The following is a 20,225-nucleotide window of genomic DNA, read 5'->3' as shown; positions in this document are numbered from 1 at the left end:
TGAAATGCTCTAATTTATTATTTTACTTTCTTACTAGAAGTAATGCATTTTGTACTTCATAGTCTGATGAGAGGTGTTAAAAGTTAGAGGTGAAATTTATTTTTGAGGCATTTAAGAAGGGAAAAATTATGTAAGTGAGGGCCATGGAATAGGTCCCATTAATGAATGCGTAGTTAGCAATTTGTTTGACATATCCCGTGTCCTGCCACGGTGGGAAGCAGTTGGTTGCAGCATATTTTGGGCTTCTTTTGAATGGTTTTTACAGGCTTTCTGGACACTTCAGATAAGAAGCAATAAAAGAGCTATTTTTTTAAATATGTATAAAGAAAATACAGTGTTCTCTGTCACATGCTTGGAATTTGAGCCTGTGGTGTGAATACCTTAGAAGAGGTGCCATATATTGATTGCTTCAGCCATCTCAGTTTACTTATAAAATAAATGAAGTCAGCTCCTGGCTCCTTTAAGTCCCTAATGACCATTTCCATCCTTTACCACCTCTTTCCAAGCATTACCCTAGAATGACCTGGTGGAGCCAGCTTAATGACAACATGTGAACCAAAATGAATTCCTAATTCTTGCCCTTTGCAAAGAATTAAATTAAAATTTGAATTAAAAAATTTTAATTGTGCAACCGGCATATAGATGTCCTCTGCCCTAGAGCAGAAGCTTCGCTCCTCTGAGGTAGAGCGAGAAAACATCAATATTAGAGTTAAACTGAGCAAATCTTTTCAGTGCATCTGGATTGGTGAACAGCTGAACTCCAGCTACAATGAAATATGAGAAAACAGATTATTGGTTCAAGTTATATATTTATGTTGTACCAAGCACCAGTTCCTGAGTACCTGCTGTGTGGAAGTCAGGGTGAAGGCCTGTGGGGTACCAGGATGAATGTGATACAGTTCCTCCACTCAGGAAGCAGTCCAGAAGGGGTCAAAGCCATGCTCACGCAAAATAAACCCAGCTAGAATGCAGAGCAGAAGGTATCATTTGAGGGATTTTGATGTTCAGGAGAATTAGGACACACACAACGTCCAGCCAGAACACCAGTTCTTTCCTTCTTTATTTTTAAATTTCTGTTCCTTGGACACTTTTTTCCTTTGCTCATCAAATCATATGACCACAAAGAGCAATAGGGGGTCTGATACTCTGTATTCTGGAATGATCATTGGCATCTGCCACAATTGTCAATAGCGTTCACTTTAATAAAACGTGAACATTGCAGAACTCCTAGGTCCCAGCCATGCCTAGTGTAAACCTGCAAAGTTGGTAAAGTCCAGCCACCACATAGTGACTTTTAAGGGTGTTGTAAAATTCTTTCCATAAATAATGTTAAAGAAGAGGAAAAAAAAAAAGCTGAACTTCTCAAAATGTCAGGTTTCTTTATCAACCTTCCACCCAATCAGTCAGGGATGCCATTCCTTCCTGGGAGATGGTACCATAGGCTTACATTATATCATGTATGGAAACGTCTGGGGGAAAAACTCAGTTCCCATTAAAAAATATATCTTATATAGCCCTGAAAGGAAAACAGTGAACGCCCACACCACTCACAGCTGAGATTATGGGAGTGTCTCTCCCAGCAGCTTTCCCATATGAAGAAATAAAAATCCCAGTTCTTCTGCCCATTGTTTTATGGCCCCATGGACTTGCACAGGAAATCAAGGAGGAATTGTAAAACACTGCATTCACAGAGCTCAGTTTCACTTTACCACACTTGCCACATACAGATGCATCAAATCAAATCAGAACAAGATGTGATCTTACTGAGAAAGAATCCTTATAATATCACGTTACCTCCCCCTGGAAATTCCCCCGAGCATGCGTAAAATCCAGAAGACCTTAAGTAGAATATTGAAGAGAGCCTTTAAGGCTGAAAAGCAAGCTGCATTTACCTTTCTTGTATCATATTATATATACATATTACAATTATGTCAGCGATTAAAAGCATTGTCATGCTGCATTATGAACTGTTTTTATGTTTAGGATTAGATAATTCTTCCCCCATACCCCCTCAGATTCCTTTTATGTCCTAAGGGCAAATCCTTTCTCTTGGGTCAGGAATGTAATAAGGTAGGTTTTCCTCTCTCTGGGATATTGTGTCTGTCTCACTGTGTTTAAATTGATTCAGAAAGCTCTTCAGAGCAAAATACAGTATTTTCTTTGTATATGAGCCAGCGGTTGACTAACCCTTGGGGAATTCTCTGTGTTGAGCATTTTAAAGGTACAGGTTGGGTATGTTTGAACTGCTGATGTTCAGTGAAGACCACTGGGAAAGTGGATTGGCCATGGCTCTGAGAGAGACCTTTTCTCTAATGTGGACTCGAGGATAAAAAAAATCCTTGTTCCAACAAATAATTTTTAAATGGTGAAATAATTTAGGAAACTTAGCCAGCTCACCTTAATAAGAAAGGATCAAGACTGAAATAAAGACGGAATTATAGTTTATATAAATGTATGAACATATAGTTTAAAGGCATTTAGCCACCAAAAATAAATTTTCTAAAAATAGCAATTTTCTCTCCATCCGCTGTATGAAGTGTTAACACATCCCTCCTGAGAGTTGAACCACAGGCCCTGGGATCAAAACAGAGCAAATTTACCATTTCCACTGAAGGGGAATTTCACTTAGATTTGATATCTCCTTCCAGACCACCAGTTAGCAGAGGTCGGACCCATTGCCAATCAAGGATAACTAATTTAACCCTTGTAATGTTGGTTACTGGTTTTGATAGTGCCCCATAGTCCAGGATCTTGGAATATGTTCCAAGTATAATCAGAGTATCAGCAGTACACTGTGTGTGTTTGTGTCTGCATGCCTGCATGGATGCTTTGGTTTTCTCCCTCCCTCCCTTCTTGCCTTTCTTCTTTCTTTTCTTCCTCTCATTTATTTTAATGGGTACACAGCATCCCTTCTCTTCTGTGCATTTTCTGTAGCATTTAATTAAAAGGCATTTGGGAAATGTTCTCCTCTGTCGAACCCTTTGACTCTTTCTCACACATGAGCAAACTTTTTTGACCTTGAAGTTACCACTTTTTTCCTCAGCTACATCTGCGCAGTGGGTAGAAAGTTTAGCCCTGAATTCTGTTTACCTATGCCGTAAACTCATGGTGCACTATTAGGTAAGCTTCTGAACCCCTCTGAACATCAGGAAAACCCTCCTGTGGGAGATGAGTTCAGAGGAGGAGGCAACCAAGTAGAAAGACATCAGACAAGCAGGCCACGCAGAAGAGTTGGCATGAGCCAAAGCCCAGTGTGTGCAGCCTACGCACCAGGTTCTTGCCAACAGATGAGAAAAGATAAACCAGGAAGGAGCATAATGCAAGCAGCCATGTCCCCACATCTACGACAGATGGATTCACATCCATCATGGGTGGCAAGGACCTTAATACCTACAGCCTGGGACCAGGGGACCCATCTTGACTTTTTGCTAAACAACCTATGCTCTTGATACTTGTATTGCAGTTGTGTTACCTGACAAATGAAATATACAGATATCATTTTGCATGTACTTTAGATAAAATAACTAACAGGACACTTTTACTTTAAATATCCAGATGACAAAATTTGGCCAAACATTGAGTTTCAGTTAGCTTCAGTCTGGTTTATTTTGCAAGCGCGTTCATTATTTATTCCCCAGAGAGTGCTGAAATTCATAAACTTTTAACCAGTTGCTCTGGTATAACCACACTAAATTAATATTCTGTTCATATGCAATGTGGAGATCATTATGAAAGCCACGTATATGTCGCAGGCATATGCCTGAAGTGTCAAATGAAAGATTTTAAAGACTTGAATGATTATGCAATATACACCGGCCAAATATTCCCAAGAAAATCTGCTTATAAAAATAAGTTTTATGGAATCAAAGTCCCAAATTAAAAACATATTTTGAGGAATAAATTAGCACTTCTTGACAAATGAAATTCTTCCTTTGGTGGGGAGGTAAAAGACAAAGCAAGAAAACAAAATTGCAGAAATGGCTCAAATTCAAGAAAAGTCACCCTCCCCCAGGAGTGATTTCACCATGTGAAGAATGGTGCCTAGCACAAGGCAGGCTTTCTTCCCAGTTCCCCTTTGGAAGGACCACAGAATTTTGCACACACACACCCTTATTTATTTATTTTAAACTGCCAAGTTTAAACCTGTGTTTCTAGGTAAAGTGCCTTCTTTATTTCTCCAATGAAAACTCTGTAGGACCAATCTTACTTCCCTTTCTTGACTCTTCAAACACATTAGTCATGGTAGGGGGCAAAATTTCCATTCAATTAATGAGATTTCCACAAGCAGATTAAGGAGGAAATATGCCCTTTAGTTGTCTGTTCATTAACAGCACTGCATTGGGAAGAAATCTCTGTGCAAACTCTCCACAAAAACAACAGCTAGGGGCCCAAATTCCAGTGAGATAGAGTGTAGCTTAATCTTGTCAAGGATAAGTTGGTTTTTTTTTCCTGCTTCATCTGATGCTTTAATGAATTATTTCAAGAGAAACCTGCGATAAAGCATCAGATTATTTTTTTTCTACAGCCAGTGGGACATAACATTGAGAGTTAAGGTTGCCATTTAAATGCCAGAACCCTTACCCCACAGTTAATGTCAACAATGTCATGGTGGGCAAAAATAAATTTTAAAATTATTTTCATTTATAACAAACAGGAACCAACTAAGATAACTCTGAATTATGTCATGACTAACTCAGAACCCCAGTCTAAAATTGTCATCTGAAAGGAGGCCCTCCTTGGTGGACCCTACAGGCATCTGTGATGCTGAGGTTTATCAGATTGTGGGGAATAGAGCAATCACAGGAAATTGCTTCCGTTTCCTGTGGCTTCTGATTCTCAAAGCACAGATCTAAGGCAGGCAGCTGATTGGGAGTATACTGAGGCCTGGGACCGCATTGGCTCCAAAGCTTGCTGTTTTCAATAACACATTCCTAATAACACATTCCTCCAGCAAGTATTTACTGAGTTCCTACTATAGGCTGGGCATTGTTCCAGGGACTTGGAACATATCATTGAACAAAACTGATAAAAATCCCTGACTGTGTGGAATTCACATTCTAGTGGGCGGGGCAGACAATAAATATTAAACAATGTCAGTCAGTAAATTATAGTGTGCTGGAAGTGATAAGGGCCACGGGAAAAAAGGGAGAGCAGCAGGGTAGGGCGTGGAGAGTTCAAGGGTGGGGAGGTTGGACAGTAAGTGGGGTCATCAGGACCAGGATCGAGTGGGGCGATGAGTCTCTGTAAGGAGGTGGCATTTGAAGAAGGACTGCAGGAGGTCAAGTCATCTTGGCTCAGTGACCCCATCCTAGACGTGACCACATGTTTCCAGCTGTGGATCTCTACATTGCCAGCCTCTGGAGGGCATTTTCCTCTAAGGCCCTGGCTCTGCTCTGTCTCCCTTGTTCCAGGGGTGGTCAGGTGTGCCTCCAGGTCAGTGTGGTCCTCAGGTTTCCTCTCACTCCACCTTTTTTCTTGCAGGACAGTTTGTCCACATCCAGCTCACTTCTGGTGACCACTCATCTGCATTCTGAGGTGAGGTCACAGTCTCACTTTTCCAGCAAGCCTCCTTGATGAAAGGCTGTTGCACAGAACTGACTTTGGCTGGCAGCATGGGAGAAACAAAAGGTTCAAAACAACAAACAGCTTAAAACTCAAGTGCTATATTGATTTCTGTTTGCAACTCCTTAGCCCCTTATACAGCACAGGAATTTCAAATGAACCAGTTTTCCTGTGTAAGCCCACACTCCAGCATATTGCTAGACATTTTCTGTCTTTCCTGTTCGATCCCCCCAAATTTACTGGAGCTGGCAAGCTACCACTGGCAAAGAACTTAACACTTCCTTACCTTAATTTCTTCTGTTGCGGTCCTCCAAAGACACCCCACATGATGACGTGCCTTGTCCCCTGCCATTTTCTGTGTCCTTTGTTTTCTCCTCTAGTTTCTTTTTTTGTTTCCCTATCTCTTAAAACACTGGTCTCCTCATTGTTTTCAGTTTCTTCCTTTTTCATCCTCTGTACAATCTCCATTGGTCAGGGGTTTTCAAATTGGGCTTTGTGAAATCTTTAAAATACTGTGTAGGTGTTTTTTAGTTTACCAAAGATAACATGGGGTGAGGAAGGGGCCCACACTCCTCCATCAGCTGCAGTCTTTCTTAGATTCTCAAATCTTTATGTCCAGGATTGTCTTCTCTGTGGAATCTTTCTACCAGAGATGTCCTGGAGGCATCTCCACTGTGATATGTTCCACACAGAAGGGTAATTGTCACCAAATCTCTTGGCCCTCCAATGCTGTTACTGTCTCAGATCTTTCAAGCTGGAGACTTCGGTATCACCTATTACTCCTCTCTCTAAGTCATCACCCACAAATTATTCCATAGTGTCTTTCACATCTAGCCCCTTACCATTCATCCTCCTGGCTACTGCTCTCGTTCAAGGTCACAGCTCTCTTGGATGATTATAGCAACTCCTAGATGGGTTCATTGCCCAGTCTTTGCTTAGTGCCTCTGTGATGCTGCTAGAGTTACCTTTTATAAGCACAAATCTGATCATTGCCCTGCTTAAAACCTGCTCTTGGTTGCGTGGGATCTGGTTGCCTTAGGGCACTCAACACCCCTTATAATTTTTCCCCAGGCTGCCTCTGCAGCACGCATCCTACAGCCACTCACCAGCATGTGCACGTGTACGCATGCATACACACACATATGCACACACACGCACACACATTCCCCAGCCCTACACTTGGCATCATTTTCCAACACATTGTGTTTTTTTTCTTGACACTGGGCCTCTCTATCTCTCTTCATTTCTTCCTCAATTCACTTTTTCCTGTGTCAGCCTCCCTTTCTTCCTTCTGAGTTCAGCTCAGTTACCCTGTTTATGAAGCCTTCCCTTCTTCACTAGTTTATTAGTGCCTTTCCCATTGTTTCCCATTCACCTTGTTGAGACTCAGGCACAATGCCTATGTCTCATATATGCTTTGCCCATGGCACACAAATGAATTAATCCCTATAGCTTAATGTCTGGGTCTATGCTCTTTCTCTAAACTCTATGCCTTCTACTAGCAAGCTAAAGAAAATTACAATGTAGGTATAGAACACGTAGTGGATATTCATATTGTGTGTATGGAGATTTTGCTTTTATATACTTAGATGTACTGTTAATAAGGGGTTGAGGTGTTAAGAGAGGTACTGCACACCAGGGTGGCTTGTGAATAAGAGTTGATTGAAAAATGGTAAGAGTTGATACTTCTACAGGTTGAAAAGCATGCCGAAGCAGAGGGACTTGCTTTCCACCTTGGTTTGGTAGGACAAACCTGGAAAAGCCCTGGGCAATGGGCCTGCGAGTTTTCTATGATGTGGGGAACATGAGGGAAGGAAAAGAATCATGCATTCTTCTGAGTAGCTTACTTTTAATTGCCAAGCAAATGCGTCTGTGCATTGAAGGCTAATTTTTAGACAGTATTCGTTTCTGCATTCCTGCAGACAGCCTTGGATAAGATCCAATGGACATGTCTTATTCTGTCTTGCCTTTTCAGTGTTTAGCACAGTAACTGTCATATCATAAATAAGCTTTGAGTGAATAGTGAATGAATGAGTCAGCTCAGCAGGGACTGTAGGCAGATTTCCAAATGGATAGTTTTGCCTACTTGCCTGCCTCCTTCCTTTCTTCCAGTAGTTCTTGAGAGGTGCCTGTGCTTCTGTGATCAGCAGTCACCATCCGTCTCTACACACACAGACACAGACACACACACACACACACACACACACACACACACACACACACACATACACTCAATCTATTTTTAACTGCCAATGGAAAGTTCTTCTAGCACTTACTATGTAAGACCCTACCTTAGCAATGTGACGAGCAGAAGGCCTTCAAGGAGAGCCATGAGCATGGTTGTGGTTCGGACTGTGGCTGGTACCAGAAACACTTCTCTGCCTCCCATCTTCAAAGGATTCCACTAAAACAAATTGTCAACTTTTCTCTCAATATTAAAAATACTTTCTCCAAATCCACTTGAAATCCAAATACATTTTATTGTATCTGTGACTATTTTAACCTATATTTTAGTGATGAAAATTATATGAGAATTTCTAAACTTGAATGCCAGTTCAAGAGCTAATTGTTCTCATGTTCTGAATCAGACTTCGGTGATGTGGAGGAAGTATGGTTGCTTTCGTAGGGCATTGAGGACAGAGACCGCCCATTCAAAGTTGGATCTCATTTTTCATTTACAGTTTTTATTGTTCTTAACTTTTGAATTTTCTCAGAATCACGCTGCATGTTCAGATCCTTTACTAGAGTAATACCTATATGCGTGGGCTTCATGTGGATTGCTGAAATCATACAAATTAGGAAGTAAAGGCTAACATTTTATGTACCTCTAGATAATGGTACTCCTAGTAGCTTGATTTTTCCAACAGGAAAAGTTTGTGTCTACCTTTATAATCAGGGAGACTAAAAATTAAATCTTCTCTGTTCTTCTTAGGGATAGTCATCTGTGTGTGTGTGTGTGTGTGTGTGTGTGTGTAAGCAAGCATTAAGCACCCTAAAATTACCTATTCGTCCTACCTTTCAAAGTTTTAATGGCAAAATAAGCATTATGTTTTCTTTTTATTTGGAGACAGGGTTCTTGCTCTGTCACCCAGGCTGGAGTGCAGTGGCACAATCTCAGCTCACTACAACCTCTCAGGTAGCTGGGACTACAGGCATGTGCTAATTTTTATTTTTATTTTTATTTTTTGGTAGAAATGAGGTCATACTATATTGCCCAGGCTGGTGTTGAACTCCTGGGCTCAAGCAATCCTCCCACCTCAGCCTCTCAAAGTATTGGGATTACAGGTGTGAGCCACTCCACCCAGCCCAAAATAAGCATTATTTTGACAACAGGTTGAATAGTAAAATTGCTGTTAGTATAGAGAGAAACTATCCATTAACTCTCTTTTCTGAATCTGGCAGAAAACCATGCCCATAGGTGACGGAATTTTCATGCTCTGGGATACAGTCTGGCTTCTGAAATCCTTAACTTGGAGATAAATGCAATTGCAATGGATGGTAATGCTTTCTCCATATGCTAGACTTGTAGGAATGATCCATGCATATGAGTGACGAATTCATTTGATCCTTCGGAGAGGTTGCATTTATAGCCCCTTTCTTAGCTCCTCTGGCCTTTCTATTTTCCTCATCTAGGAGCCAGTTGTGGAACAGGAAATTGGGATTTAACTGCACCTCCTTTGGGGCTAGAGCTCAAATCAGAAACCTTGGCTCTTACCATGTTTGCTGGATTTGTTCATTGCAGAGATGAAATAGAAGGTGCCTCTTTGGAGAATGGTTTTCCAAATAATTTTGTTCCATGATTACACAGTTAAAATAATTTTGCCTATCTGTGTTTAATAGTTTTTCTTTTAATTATCTCTAGAATAGATACTACTGAATCCTTACTTGCTTAACTCTTTGTATCTTTCTTTTTGGTAATTAAGCCCCTAATCAATTTGCTTAAAAGAAATTTACTGGTTTTGTTGTCATTTGGCTGAAACAAAGTTGATATTTAAAAGGATATGGTAAAACATTAAATCTGCCCAGTAACTTGTAGAAACGATGTGCACAGGGTCTTAGAATGGCTTGCAGACGTCACTTTACATCTCCACGTAAAATCGCAATGGGACTTAAATACAGGCCACTCCAGGAAAGAAACTCTGAGAAGCTCTTTAACAAAACGCACCTTATTAGATGGTAAGAGAAGCCTCTTAAGCGAGAACAGTTACATTTTCGTTTTAGTAAAATAACTTAGAATTCAGAAAACAAAATTTTAAGAGAAGGAGCACTTTTATGGTTTCTAGAAGGAATTAGGGGCCTGTCTTAGTCTGTTCTGTTGCAAAAACAAAATATCTTAACGCTGGGTAATTTATAACTAATAGAACTTGATTTCTCACTTTCTGGAAGCTGGGAAATCTAAGGTCAAGACATCAGCAGATTCAGTGTCTGGTGAGGGCTCATTCTATGCCTAATAGCTGGAGCCTCTGGCTGTGTCCTCACACAGAAAGGGAGAGGGCTCCCTCCAGCCCCTTTGTAAGGTCACTAATCCCATTCATGAAGGCTCCGCCCTCTTGACTCAATCATCTCCTTAAGGCCCCACCTCTTTTTTTTTTTTTTTTTTTTTTTTTTTTTTCTTTTTTTGAGATGGAGTTTCACCCTTGTTGCCCACGCTGGAGTGCAATGGTGTGATCTCAGCTCACTGCAACCTCCGCCTCCCAGGTTCAAGTGATTCTCCTGCCTCAGCCTCCCGAGTAGCTGGGATTACAGGCACCTGCCACAATGCCCGGCTAATTTTTTGTATTTTTAGTAGAAACAGGATTTCACCGTGTTGGCCAGGCTAGTCTCAAACTCCTGACCTCAGGTGATCCATCTGCCTCGGCCTCCTAAAGTGCTGGGATTACAGGCATGAGCCACCGTGCCTGGCCAAGGCCCCACCTCTTAATACACCTACACTAGTGATTAAGTTTCAACGTATGGATTTCAGAGGGGGACACATTCAGACCATAGCAGGGCCCTTAAGGCACTTCCAAGAATGAGGATGCTTCATTTTGACCTAAATAATATAAATAACATCAATCAATATTATGAATATTTACTTCTTAGAAACTCTTCTCAAAAACTCACATTTCCTTCAGTTTTTAGGTCACCTAAATAGTAAGTCAGTCCTGTGATTCTATTTATATGAGTTTGAGCCTGTGACATGTGCATTCCTTAGGGTAGGGTGGAGAGTCAGCTAGATAAATTGTATCACAAATTTTACATTTATATCTAATTATTATATAATCCAAGGTAACAGCAAACCTGAAAAGATAGAGATTCTGAATTAACAGTGGGTCCATTTTTCATGCATCTTTAGTAAATTTTAGAGTATATCATGGATTAGAAACTATCTGCTTTTTCAAATCATGCACTATTTTGCATACTTGAACTGATGTTAGTGTATGATGTTTTTTGGTTTTGTTGTTAACAACTCTGCACAAAGTTCAGGTTTCTCCATCTTTCCACTCATCTGTACAACTTGGACGATGAGGAGAGGGGAATACAGAGAAGTTGTCATTTATGTGAGGTTCCCAGGTTGTTAACTGAGGCCAGTATGAAACCCACCGGGAAATAGTGTATCCTAAAAATATGTTCCACAGCTGGGTGCAGTGGCTCACGCCTGTAGTCCCAGTACTTTGAGGCTGAGGCAGGTGGATCACAAGGTCAGGAGCTGGAGACCAGCCTGGCCAATATGGTGAAACCCTGTCTCTACTAAAAATGCAAAAATTAGCTGGGCGTGGTGGCGCATGCCTGTAGTCCCAGTTGCTCTGGAGGCTGAGGCAGGAGAATCGCTTGAACCTGGGAGGTGGAGGTTGCAGTGAGCCGAGATCGTGCCACTGCACTCCAGCCTGGGCAACAGAGCAAGACTCTGTCTCACTCTGTCTCAAAAAAATAAAATATGTTCCACTTTGACTCAACCCATCTGTGTGTGTGTGTGTCTGTGTGTGTGTCTGTGTGTGTGTCTGTGTATGTTGTAGCAGAAGTTGTGATTAAGACTCAGTCTTGTGCTTCGGTGGAAAAACACTTGCCGAGCCCTACCGCAGTCAGTCTGAAGGAGAGGTGTAGCTTTGGGAAAGTCAGATTCCATTCTACCTGGCTGTTCCTTCAACCTTGTTCCTATTCTCCCACAATTTCCTGGTACTAGACTTCATCACCAAGTATACTTTTGTGAGTTTTTCTTTGGAGGTGTGGGGTGAGGGGGCGGGTAATATCTTTATTGAGATATAATTTATCTACCATGTAATTCATCCATTTAAAATACACAGCAATTCGTATGTTTTGATATATTCTCAAAGCTGTGCAACCAATACCACAATGAATTTTAGAACATTTCCCTACAAAGAAAACCCATACCCTTTTGCTGTCATCCCCAATTTATCCATTCACCCACATTTTTTATATATAGATTTACCTATTCTAGATACTCATATAAATGGAATCATGTAGTATTTATCTCTTTTTTTGACTGGCTTCTTTCATTTAGCATGCTGTCAAAGTTCAACCATGTTGTAACATGTATATGTATTTCAATCCTTTTTATAGACTTTTGTTTTTAAATATGAAATGATAGTGTTCTGCTGCAGTGAAATCTAGTCCAGCTTTCCTTGGGGGTTCTGGGGAGGTGATGGGGTGGGGTGGGGACCACATCCAAATCCAACATTATAAAGCTCTTTGTTAATATAAAACATTTACCTTGTTAAAGAACTTTGCCTTTCTTACACATAAGAAAAAATAATTTTGTTACACATTTGTACCTAAAAGCAGGATTCAAATAGCAGCCAGGAAGAAGTCCATTTATTTATTCATTTTTAACCAAAAAGCATATTTTTTATCTCATCCTAATTCTTAATATTCACAAATCAGAAATAAGAAATTGCTTTATTTTTATAAAGAGAATGCTGGTTTGTACCCAAAGTCTTGAGCCCTCTTGGTATTTTCTGGTATAATTTTATAGTTATGTCAGAAACTGAAAGATGCCTTGATATTTTTATTAACCAGTTTGAATTGAAACAGGCATTTTGTGAAGTCTCAGGGAGATCCCTCCCACAGCAGGCTGTTTCAGGTTTTTAAATAATCTGTTAGGAAGGAAGATTGATGGGTGCCACCAAAACAATTTAAATTATTTTATGTATCTAAAATTAAAGTGCATATTGAGATATAAGGCCTATTTCAGTCCTGATAGTCTGTGATTCATGTTTTTTTCTGTGTCTGCCTAGTGAATCCTTTAGGAATCCAATTACAAGGTATCCCCAATATAATCCACATCATGACAGTTGTGAAACTTTCAAAAATGTTATATTTATCAAGTCATACACAAAACTGGAAGGTATAGACCTTATTTCAGGCAGAAAGGTTTGAGAGATTCTTGTGGAAAGTTTTCTTTTAGGCAAAGCATTTCTCGCAAATCAGTTTTAATGTAAATTATATTTAATAGATTCTAAATTATTTTCCCATTTTTTTTTCTTTTCAGAAATATTTCTGGACTACTACCTAAAGAGTAATAGGCTTATAGCATAAAGTCAAGAAACACTGAAAATTGAGCTTACTTGAAATTGTTTACTTCTTTATATCCCATCTTATGTCAAAGTAGAAGGCTGTCTTAATATCTTTTCCCAGCAAATCCCATAGAAGTTTCGAATTATTGAATCCTGTTCAGTGTATTAATTAACTCAAGCTGCATTTATAAGCTAACCTGGTAGAGTAACATAAAAAGATTTTGAAACTATCAAACATTTCCAGTTTGACGTTCTGAGAAGAGAGTGTTTAAGTTTTATTTTCTGCCTTTTTAAAATACAATCACCACAACAAATGGTGGCCTCTTAATGGTTCAAGAGAGAGAAATGTAGCAAAGGCATGAATTGGAAATACAACTGGGGGTGGAGCAAGTGTGCCCAGCCTTCCACCAGTGACTCACCAGTGAACTCAGTGAACTGCCAGCCGGAAAGGCTGTTCCGTTTTCTTAGATGTTTATATATGGAACACACTGCTTTCTAAGCCCTTATTCTATTTTCTGTGAAGGCCATAACACCACCTGTGTGTGCACATGGGTATTTGTGTGTATGTGAGAGAGATCATATATATTTGAAAACTGTGACCATATATTTTGCTTTTACATGTAGCTTGTGCTGTGATGAACTTGGCAACGTACTTTGTAGAAACCCTTTTAAATTGGTAAAGCAGTTCTGTGGAATTTGAGAAATATTAGATACTGACAGAAAGACTGGCGTGAAACATACATGCACAGGGGAGCTGTCTGGAAATTGGTGAAGGTTGAGCCTGAAGCTTTGCATTTCCCCCCTCCACTGTTTTTAGCGGTGCTTAAAGGTAATATTTTTATTACAACCGTGGAATTTACCTTCTTGATGTTAAGAAACTGGCCGATGTAAAGAGTGGACAGACTTTTGAGGCAGCCAGGTGCGTATCTATGGATTAGTGATTCCCTCGGGCAGGGTTTGAATGGGGATGTGCAGATCTTGTACACACACATTTGAGCCATGTGGTAGCATTCTGAAGAAGTCACTTAGAAGGGAGGACACTTATCGATCCAGAGAACTGTGTTTCTAAGTGGGAATTGGTGGAGAGGAGACTGAAGGAAAGCAGAAGTGTACTTCCCAGCCTCGTGAGCTGCGTGAATGGCGGCTCTATTTGGAGAGCTGCGAGCCATGGACTGCATGCATGCTTTCATCTGGAGGGTTAGGAGCAGACCGAGGGAAAACTGCCTGCTCTGAGCTAATAGTGAAATAACAAAGTGAGAAGAAAGGACCCTGATTAGCTCAGTGAAGTCCATTGTGGCATCTATTTTGCTGCTAGTGAAAGAAAAGCTTCACTTTCCCGTTTCTTCCTGTAGCTCTCCAAGCCTCCTTGGTGGACATCCAGGGCTCGGCTTCCCAAAGAAACTCCCTTAAAAGAAAGAAGCACCTGCTGCCTCCTTGATTGCTAAACCGGCTTGTGATTTCTCCCACCATTCTGTGGGCTCCCAGAGCCCCAAAGGAGTGGAAGAAACAGTGGAAGAAATACTGTCTTGGCTCATTTTGCTCCCATTCAACGACAGTTAAAAAAACATCACTTTGTTGGTTTGCTATGGGCTCGTGAGGTGTTCACTTCCTCAGTCACCAGTTCCCTAAGGCTAATGCTTGCAGCCCCGATTGGAAAACTGAAGACACGGACCCACTGGGAAGCTCAGTGTCGGGACTTGGCTTTTCTGGGGAAATTGCCTGGTCCTCATGTCCTGGCCCTGTTTATTCAGACAGGGAGAGTTCAGAGTGGCCGTGCCGGGAGAGTTGGCATGCCACATTGTAATTTACACCATCTATCTCTTTCTGACTCTCGGGCCTCTGGCAAATTGCATGTCTATGTGTTGGATTAGTTTGGAATTTAATCATGCATTATTTTCCCTCCAATTAAATTATTTATATATTTGATTAACATTTTCACTGCTGGGAAGTCACATTTTCAGTGAAACCACAAATAAACTGGTGCCCATTGAATTTCAGGCCAGCTTCATACAGGGTCAGTTCATCCACTGAATGTTAAGAATTCATTGCCTATCACTTTTCTTATCTACCTTGGATTTTGGTGAGAAAAAGAATGTGTTTTTTTACTTAGTCCTAGGAATATGATACAAACAGTGAAGTTTGGCCTAATGTATAGCCCTCCCTTCCTTGGGGTACCTTTTATAGTGCAGGATCCTGATTTTCAGTCCTTCCTACTGCCTTTTCTGTTCTCTGGCACTAGAACATACCTCCTTCTAACTTTGCATTCTCAGGCTTGAGGGCTCACCTGTCAGATATTAGTATGAGAAGGAAACAGAGCTCATCCAGTTTGGGGGTTAGCAGTCAGTGGCCCATAGGCCAAATCCTGCTGCTTGTTTCTGTGCAGTCTATGAGCTAAGAATGGTTTTTATACTCTTTAAAAGTTGAAAAAAAGGTCAAATAATATTTCATGACACATGAAAGTTTTCCACATCCATAAATGAACAGATAACCCATTCATTTAAATGTTGTCTGTGGCTGCTTACAGCGCCGTAAAGTCTCTAAAATATTTACTATCTAGCTTTTACAGAAAATGTTTGCCAACACCTGATCTAATTCATTACTCTAATTTTACAGATGAGAAAAGTAAGGTCCAAATAGGTGAATTGGTCTGTCAAAGGTACACAACTCATCAGAAATTGGTCTGGAATGCATCCTCCACTGCCCTCCAGCGCTCTGCCTACCGTGATATAGGCCCTCAGATGAACACTCGCTGCAGAGGGCAATGTATTTTTTTTTTTTTTTTGAGAGAAGGTCTTGCTCTTCCAGGCTGGAGTGCATGCAGTAGTGTAGTCCTGGCTCACTACCACCTTAACCTGGACTCAAGTGACCCTCCTGCCTTAGCCTCCCAAGTGGCTGAGACTACAAGCCCATGCCACCACACCCTGATTTTTTTTTTTTAAAGATGGGGTCTCTCTATGTTGCCCAGGCTGGTCTTGGAGCTCTTGGCCTCAAGTGATCCTCCTGACTCAGCCTCCCAAAATATTGGGATTACAGGTGTGAGCCACCATGCCTGGCCCAATGCAGCTTTTTAAAGGAAAGTAAATATTTAGAACACATGCACATGTGAAATCTGTGAGTTCTTAGAATTTTAATTTTCACTTGAAATCTAGTGCTAGGAAATATGTTAAGCTTAAAATACATTTGAACTACTTAAATAGGCAGCAAGATGCCTCCCTTTTTCCTTATAGCAATTGATTACATCCTCTGTGCAGCATTTAGGTAGTGAAGAAGAGGAATATTGACTTGGTTCCCCACGCTCCTAGGTGTAGAATTTCATTTAAAGAAAAATAACTGTGGTCTCAATGCAAGTTTGAACTTAAGAGCAGTTCCAGAAAATTGCAAAAACATATTAGTTGGGACTCAGGTCTAAGGGAGTGGAAAGGGAACATTCCCAAGATGCTAACCTTACTGAAAATGAGGTTGCTTTAAGGGCCCAGCATAAGTTCCCCTCACCCCTCCCCACATGGGGAAAACACTAGGGTGTTCATGCTTGCTGACTGGCGTGGGATTTCCCACCACTCAAATTTCCACACATTGTCTCAGTAGCAAAGGTAGAAGAAGCTGGGCGCGGTGTAAATACGAAATGATTGGGATTTTTCCAGGCACTGCCCTCCTCCGCTGGTTGCCAGTTCTCCCTTCTCTGCTCAGTGCTGGAGTCCCTCAACACCATTGTAGGCAGAGTCTACACCTTCCCAGTCACTTTGGATTATTAAAGTGTCCAATTTAAACCTCCAATGTCAGGTCCAATCCAGAGCCTTCCCTTCCCTGTCAGCAGCGAGGCTGTTTGCCCTCCCTTTGCCACCTCATCTAAAGGAGCCGGGGCCTGGGAGTGCCTCCAGGAGACGCCTTCCCTTTCTTTCTAGGGTCCAGCTCCTCCAACGTGTTGGATGAGACAGGAAAGGAAGAGATGAGAGTCTCTTTGCTGGCCACTGTTGGCACCTCCCTCTTAGCCACCCCTGCTTCCTTGAGTAGCACCAGGTTTCCCTGATGCCCTCCTCCTCAGGGGCAGACATGCAGGCCTGGCTTTTCCTTGGGGTGTATGTGAGTTTTTACGCAGGGGTATTTCCCCCATCCTCACTGCTGGAGACGTTACTGAGCACATAGCATTTTAGGTGAGCCCTGGCAAGCTAGCCCAAGCTTACCTACCTCACGGATGTCCACTTGACCCACAGAAAACTTATGCTTCTCGCCATGCCAAGCAGTGGCAATCTCTCATCGGCCAGTTCTCTGCTGCCATGCGTGGCCCTCACCCTGTTCCTCAAAGGCGCTAGGCTCTGTTCTTCTGCAGGTACGTCTGTGTCATCGGTCTGCTGTAGTGTCCCATTCTCCCACCCCATCCTTCCCTGCACACTTGGTATGTCTACTCATCCTTCAGGTCCTGCTCTAAATGCTGCTTCATTGGAGAAGCGGACCCTGATTCCTGATGCTGCACACTGACTTAGGATCCCATTACATGTTTTTATAAAACTCTGTTATTTCCCTACATAATGCCCATCACAACCATAATTGTATAGTAATTCAAACCATGACCGGTTTCCCTCTGATAGACTTAATTCCTTGGGGGCAAGAATCGTTTCTGTCATGTTCCCCAGCACAGTGCCTGGTGTGAGTGGCACCCAGCACGTCCTCATAAAAGCACGAGAGAGAACAGGGAACTAATAAGACATGGATCCAGCCTTAAGCAGTTGGCTCAGCACAAATTGTAATTCAGTTTCCCAATTTTAACTTTTCCTTTCTCCCTCCTGTGTTCCTTCCTTATTCTTCCCATTCCTTCTCTCTCCCTCACTCTCTGCTTGCCTTCCTTGCTTCCTTCCTCCCTCCCTCCCTTCCTTTTTTGCTTCCCTTTCATGTGCATTAATCCAAGGATCCAAGCTTTATTTCCAATGACTTGGAAAACTGAACCAAGAGCAACTGTTATGGAGTGATTTTGTGTGATCACTTATTTTTCTCCCATTTGAGAATCCTTAGAACTCCTCTGTAAGATGTGAGCTTGGTTTCCAATGCTGGGCTTCAGCACACATTTGGGAAAGCCCTGGTCTTGTGTATGGGCTACAAAGATGTACTAGAAGCAGACATCTGCGGATTGAGCATTGTCCCCTGTCCAGAACATCTGTTCTCTTCCTATACTTGTGTGCATCATCATAACTTTTAAGAAACACTGACATGGAGCCTGGTTGGCTTTTCATAGGAAACCCACATCTGTTTGCCATGGGGTTGCTCCCCACCACTGCCGTTTCTGTGTCATTTTGGAGCTTCTGATGGGACGCTGGCTGTCTCCTCGTGTGCTGCATTGTACCACTGACTCTCTGCTGTTCATCAGATTTTCCTGGGAGCTGCTCCAAGGAGAGGAGATAGAGAACAACAATTTCTTTTCTCTGTCCTCACCCAGTTTTAAACTCCAGAAACAGCACAGAAAACTTTATTTTTTGTAAAACTTTTTTTTTCCCTAAAGCGGTAGGCCATCTAGTGGAGTAACTGGGAAAGGCCCACTCTGAGGGCAGAACTTCACCTTCAGACCCACAGCAACCACCGCTTTAGGAGCCCTGGACTCAGCAGGAAAGTAATGAGAGGTTGTGTCACTACTACGCAAGGCATGGAGCCAAAGGGAGCTTTCTCTTATTGAACGAAGTTTTTTGGTGATGTATTTCTATGTATACTTGAGAAAGTGTTCCCACAAGCCTTAAATTAAGGCAAATAAAATGCAGAATCACCAGAAAATAAAGACCAACAGCATCAACCTAGAATACAAATGTCTTCAGTAGTCTATAGGTGGACATTGAAATAGTATGCTCAGGCTGTTGAAATTGACCTTAATTTGATTCAAATTAAGAAGCTTCTCTTCCTTTCATGCTGCAATAGGTTTCTAATGGTTCCCAATTAGAATTAATCCAAGAAATTAAATGATTCTAAAACCTTGAATTGGTAAGTAATTCAAGGAACTTCATCTTTATATTAAAAACCGTATTAATAGAATTTTAGAAGTAGAAAGGCCCTTAGCAACTAGGGAATCCAGTCATTTATTTTCTACAAGAAGAAAACCAAGGCCCTGAAAGAGTAACTCATTTGTTGATGACCACACAGTTCTCTTCCTCAGTATAATTCTTTTCTCTGCAGTTCTTACTCAGGAAGCAGTCTGACTAACCCTGAGCTAAAGTTTCGTTTGCAAGTGCTTTTGGTATTTTTGTTGCGGAATTGTGCGTTTCTGTGCGCTCTCCCTTTTTGAAGCCTGAGCCACGGTGCTAACCCATGGCCTAGCGCGTGAGAGCTGGAGAACACCTCTGCAGTTGTTTAGCCTCGATCGCCAGCCTTGGCAAGGAAAAATGACAGAGGTTCGGAAAAGTCAACGGGGGCTCACCTCATTTCATAACTAGCTGGTCCCAAACCTGGAATAGAACCCTACTCTTCAGATGGCCAATGTACTGTGGTATATTTCCTGGGATGTCAGGCTCCATCCCGGTCTTGCCACTCCCGCTGGTTAGGAAGCATGCATACACAGTTAGCAAAAGCAAATTTACTTGAGAAGTGTACTAACTAGAATTTTTATAACCTGTAATATGGTAATTTTTAACCACAATTCTTGTGGTCTTTAGGATTTTTAAGATTGGGGCATTTTCTGCATTTTCTTCTGTTGCCTTCAGAAATGATGAATACATTTCCATTTGATTTGTCTCTCTTTTTCCAAACCCCAGCATATAAATAACGACCATATTCATGGAGAGAAGAAGGAGTTTGTGTGCCGGTGGCTGGACTGCTCAAGAGAGCAGAAACCCTTCAAAGCCCAGTATATGTTGGTAGTGCATATGAGAAGACACACGGGCGAGAAGCCTCACAAATGCACTGTGAGTACAAAAGTGGGCGGCAGGCACATGTGGGTCCTTCCCCATATTCATAAGAGCTGTGCAAACTGATGACGCTAGCTCAGGGGAAGCGTGGTTGGGTGGCAAGAGAAGAGGACTAGAGTATTGTCTGGTGATAAATGCATGGGTGTTTGAGTGACTGAGTTGGACAGTGCAGCTCTGCAGAGTGGCAGGGGGGCAGTGGTGGCTGGCACTGGGAATGAACACAGGGCCACCCTGCTGGCCACAGCCCAACAGCTTATGGTACTATGGG

At 41.7% G+C, this 20,225-nt stretch overlaps 1 protein-coding gene across 5 annotated transcripts in view; it reads left to right on the top strand.

Annotated features, from left to right (window-relative positions):
* LOC105494186 (GLI family zinc finger 3) overlaps positions 1-20,225 on the top strand; it is a 279,866-nt gene that overhangs the window by 242,265 nt on the left and 17,376 nt on the right. For all 5 annotated transcript variants that reach the window (XM_071095090.1, XM_011762381.3, XM_071095093.1 and 2 more), the window contains one exon: positions 19,805-19,954. In XM_071095090.1, coding sequence (XP_070951191.1) covers positions 19,805-19,954 — 150 coding nt within the window. The remainder of the gene's footprint in view (positions 1-19,804; positions 19,955-20,225) is intronic.

The sequence above is a fragment of the Macaca nemestrina genome, chromosome 4, assembly GCF_043159975.1.
Source record: "Macaca nemestrina isolate mMacNem1 chromosome 4, mMacNem.hap1, whole genome shotgun sequence".
Classification (NCBI taxonomy): Eukaryota; Metazoa; Chordata; class Mammalia; order Primates; family Cercopithecidae; genus Macaca; species Macaca nemestrina.
The sequence above is the reverse complement of the archived record's forward strand: the minus strand, read 5'-3'. Positions and strand labels throughout refer to the sequence as shown.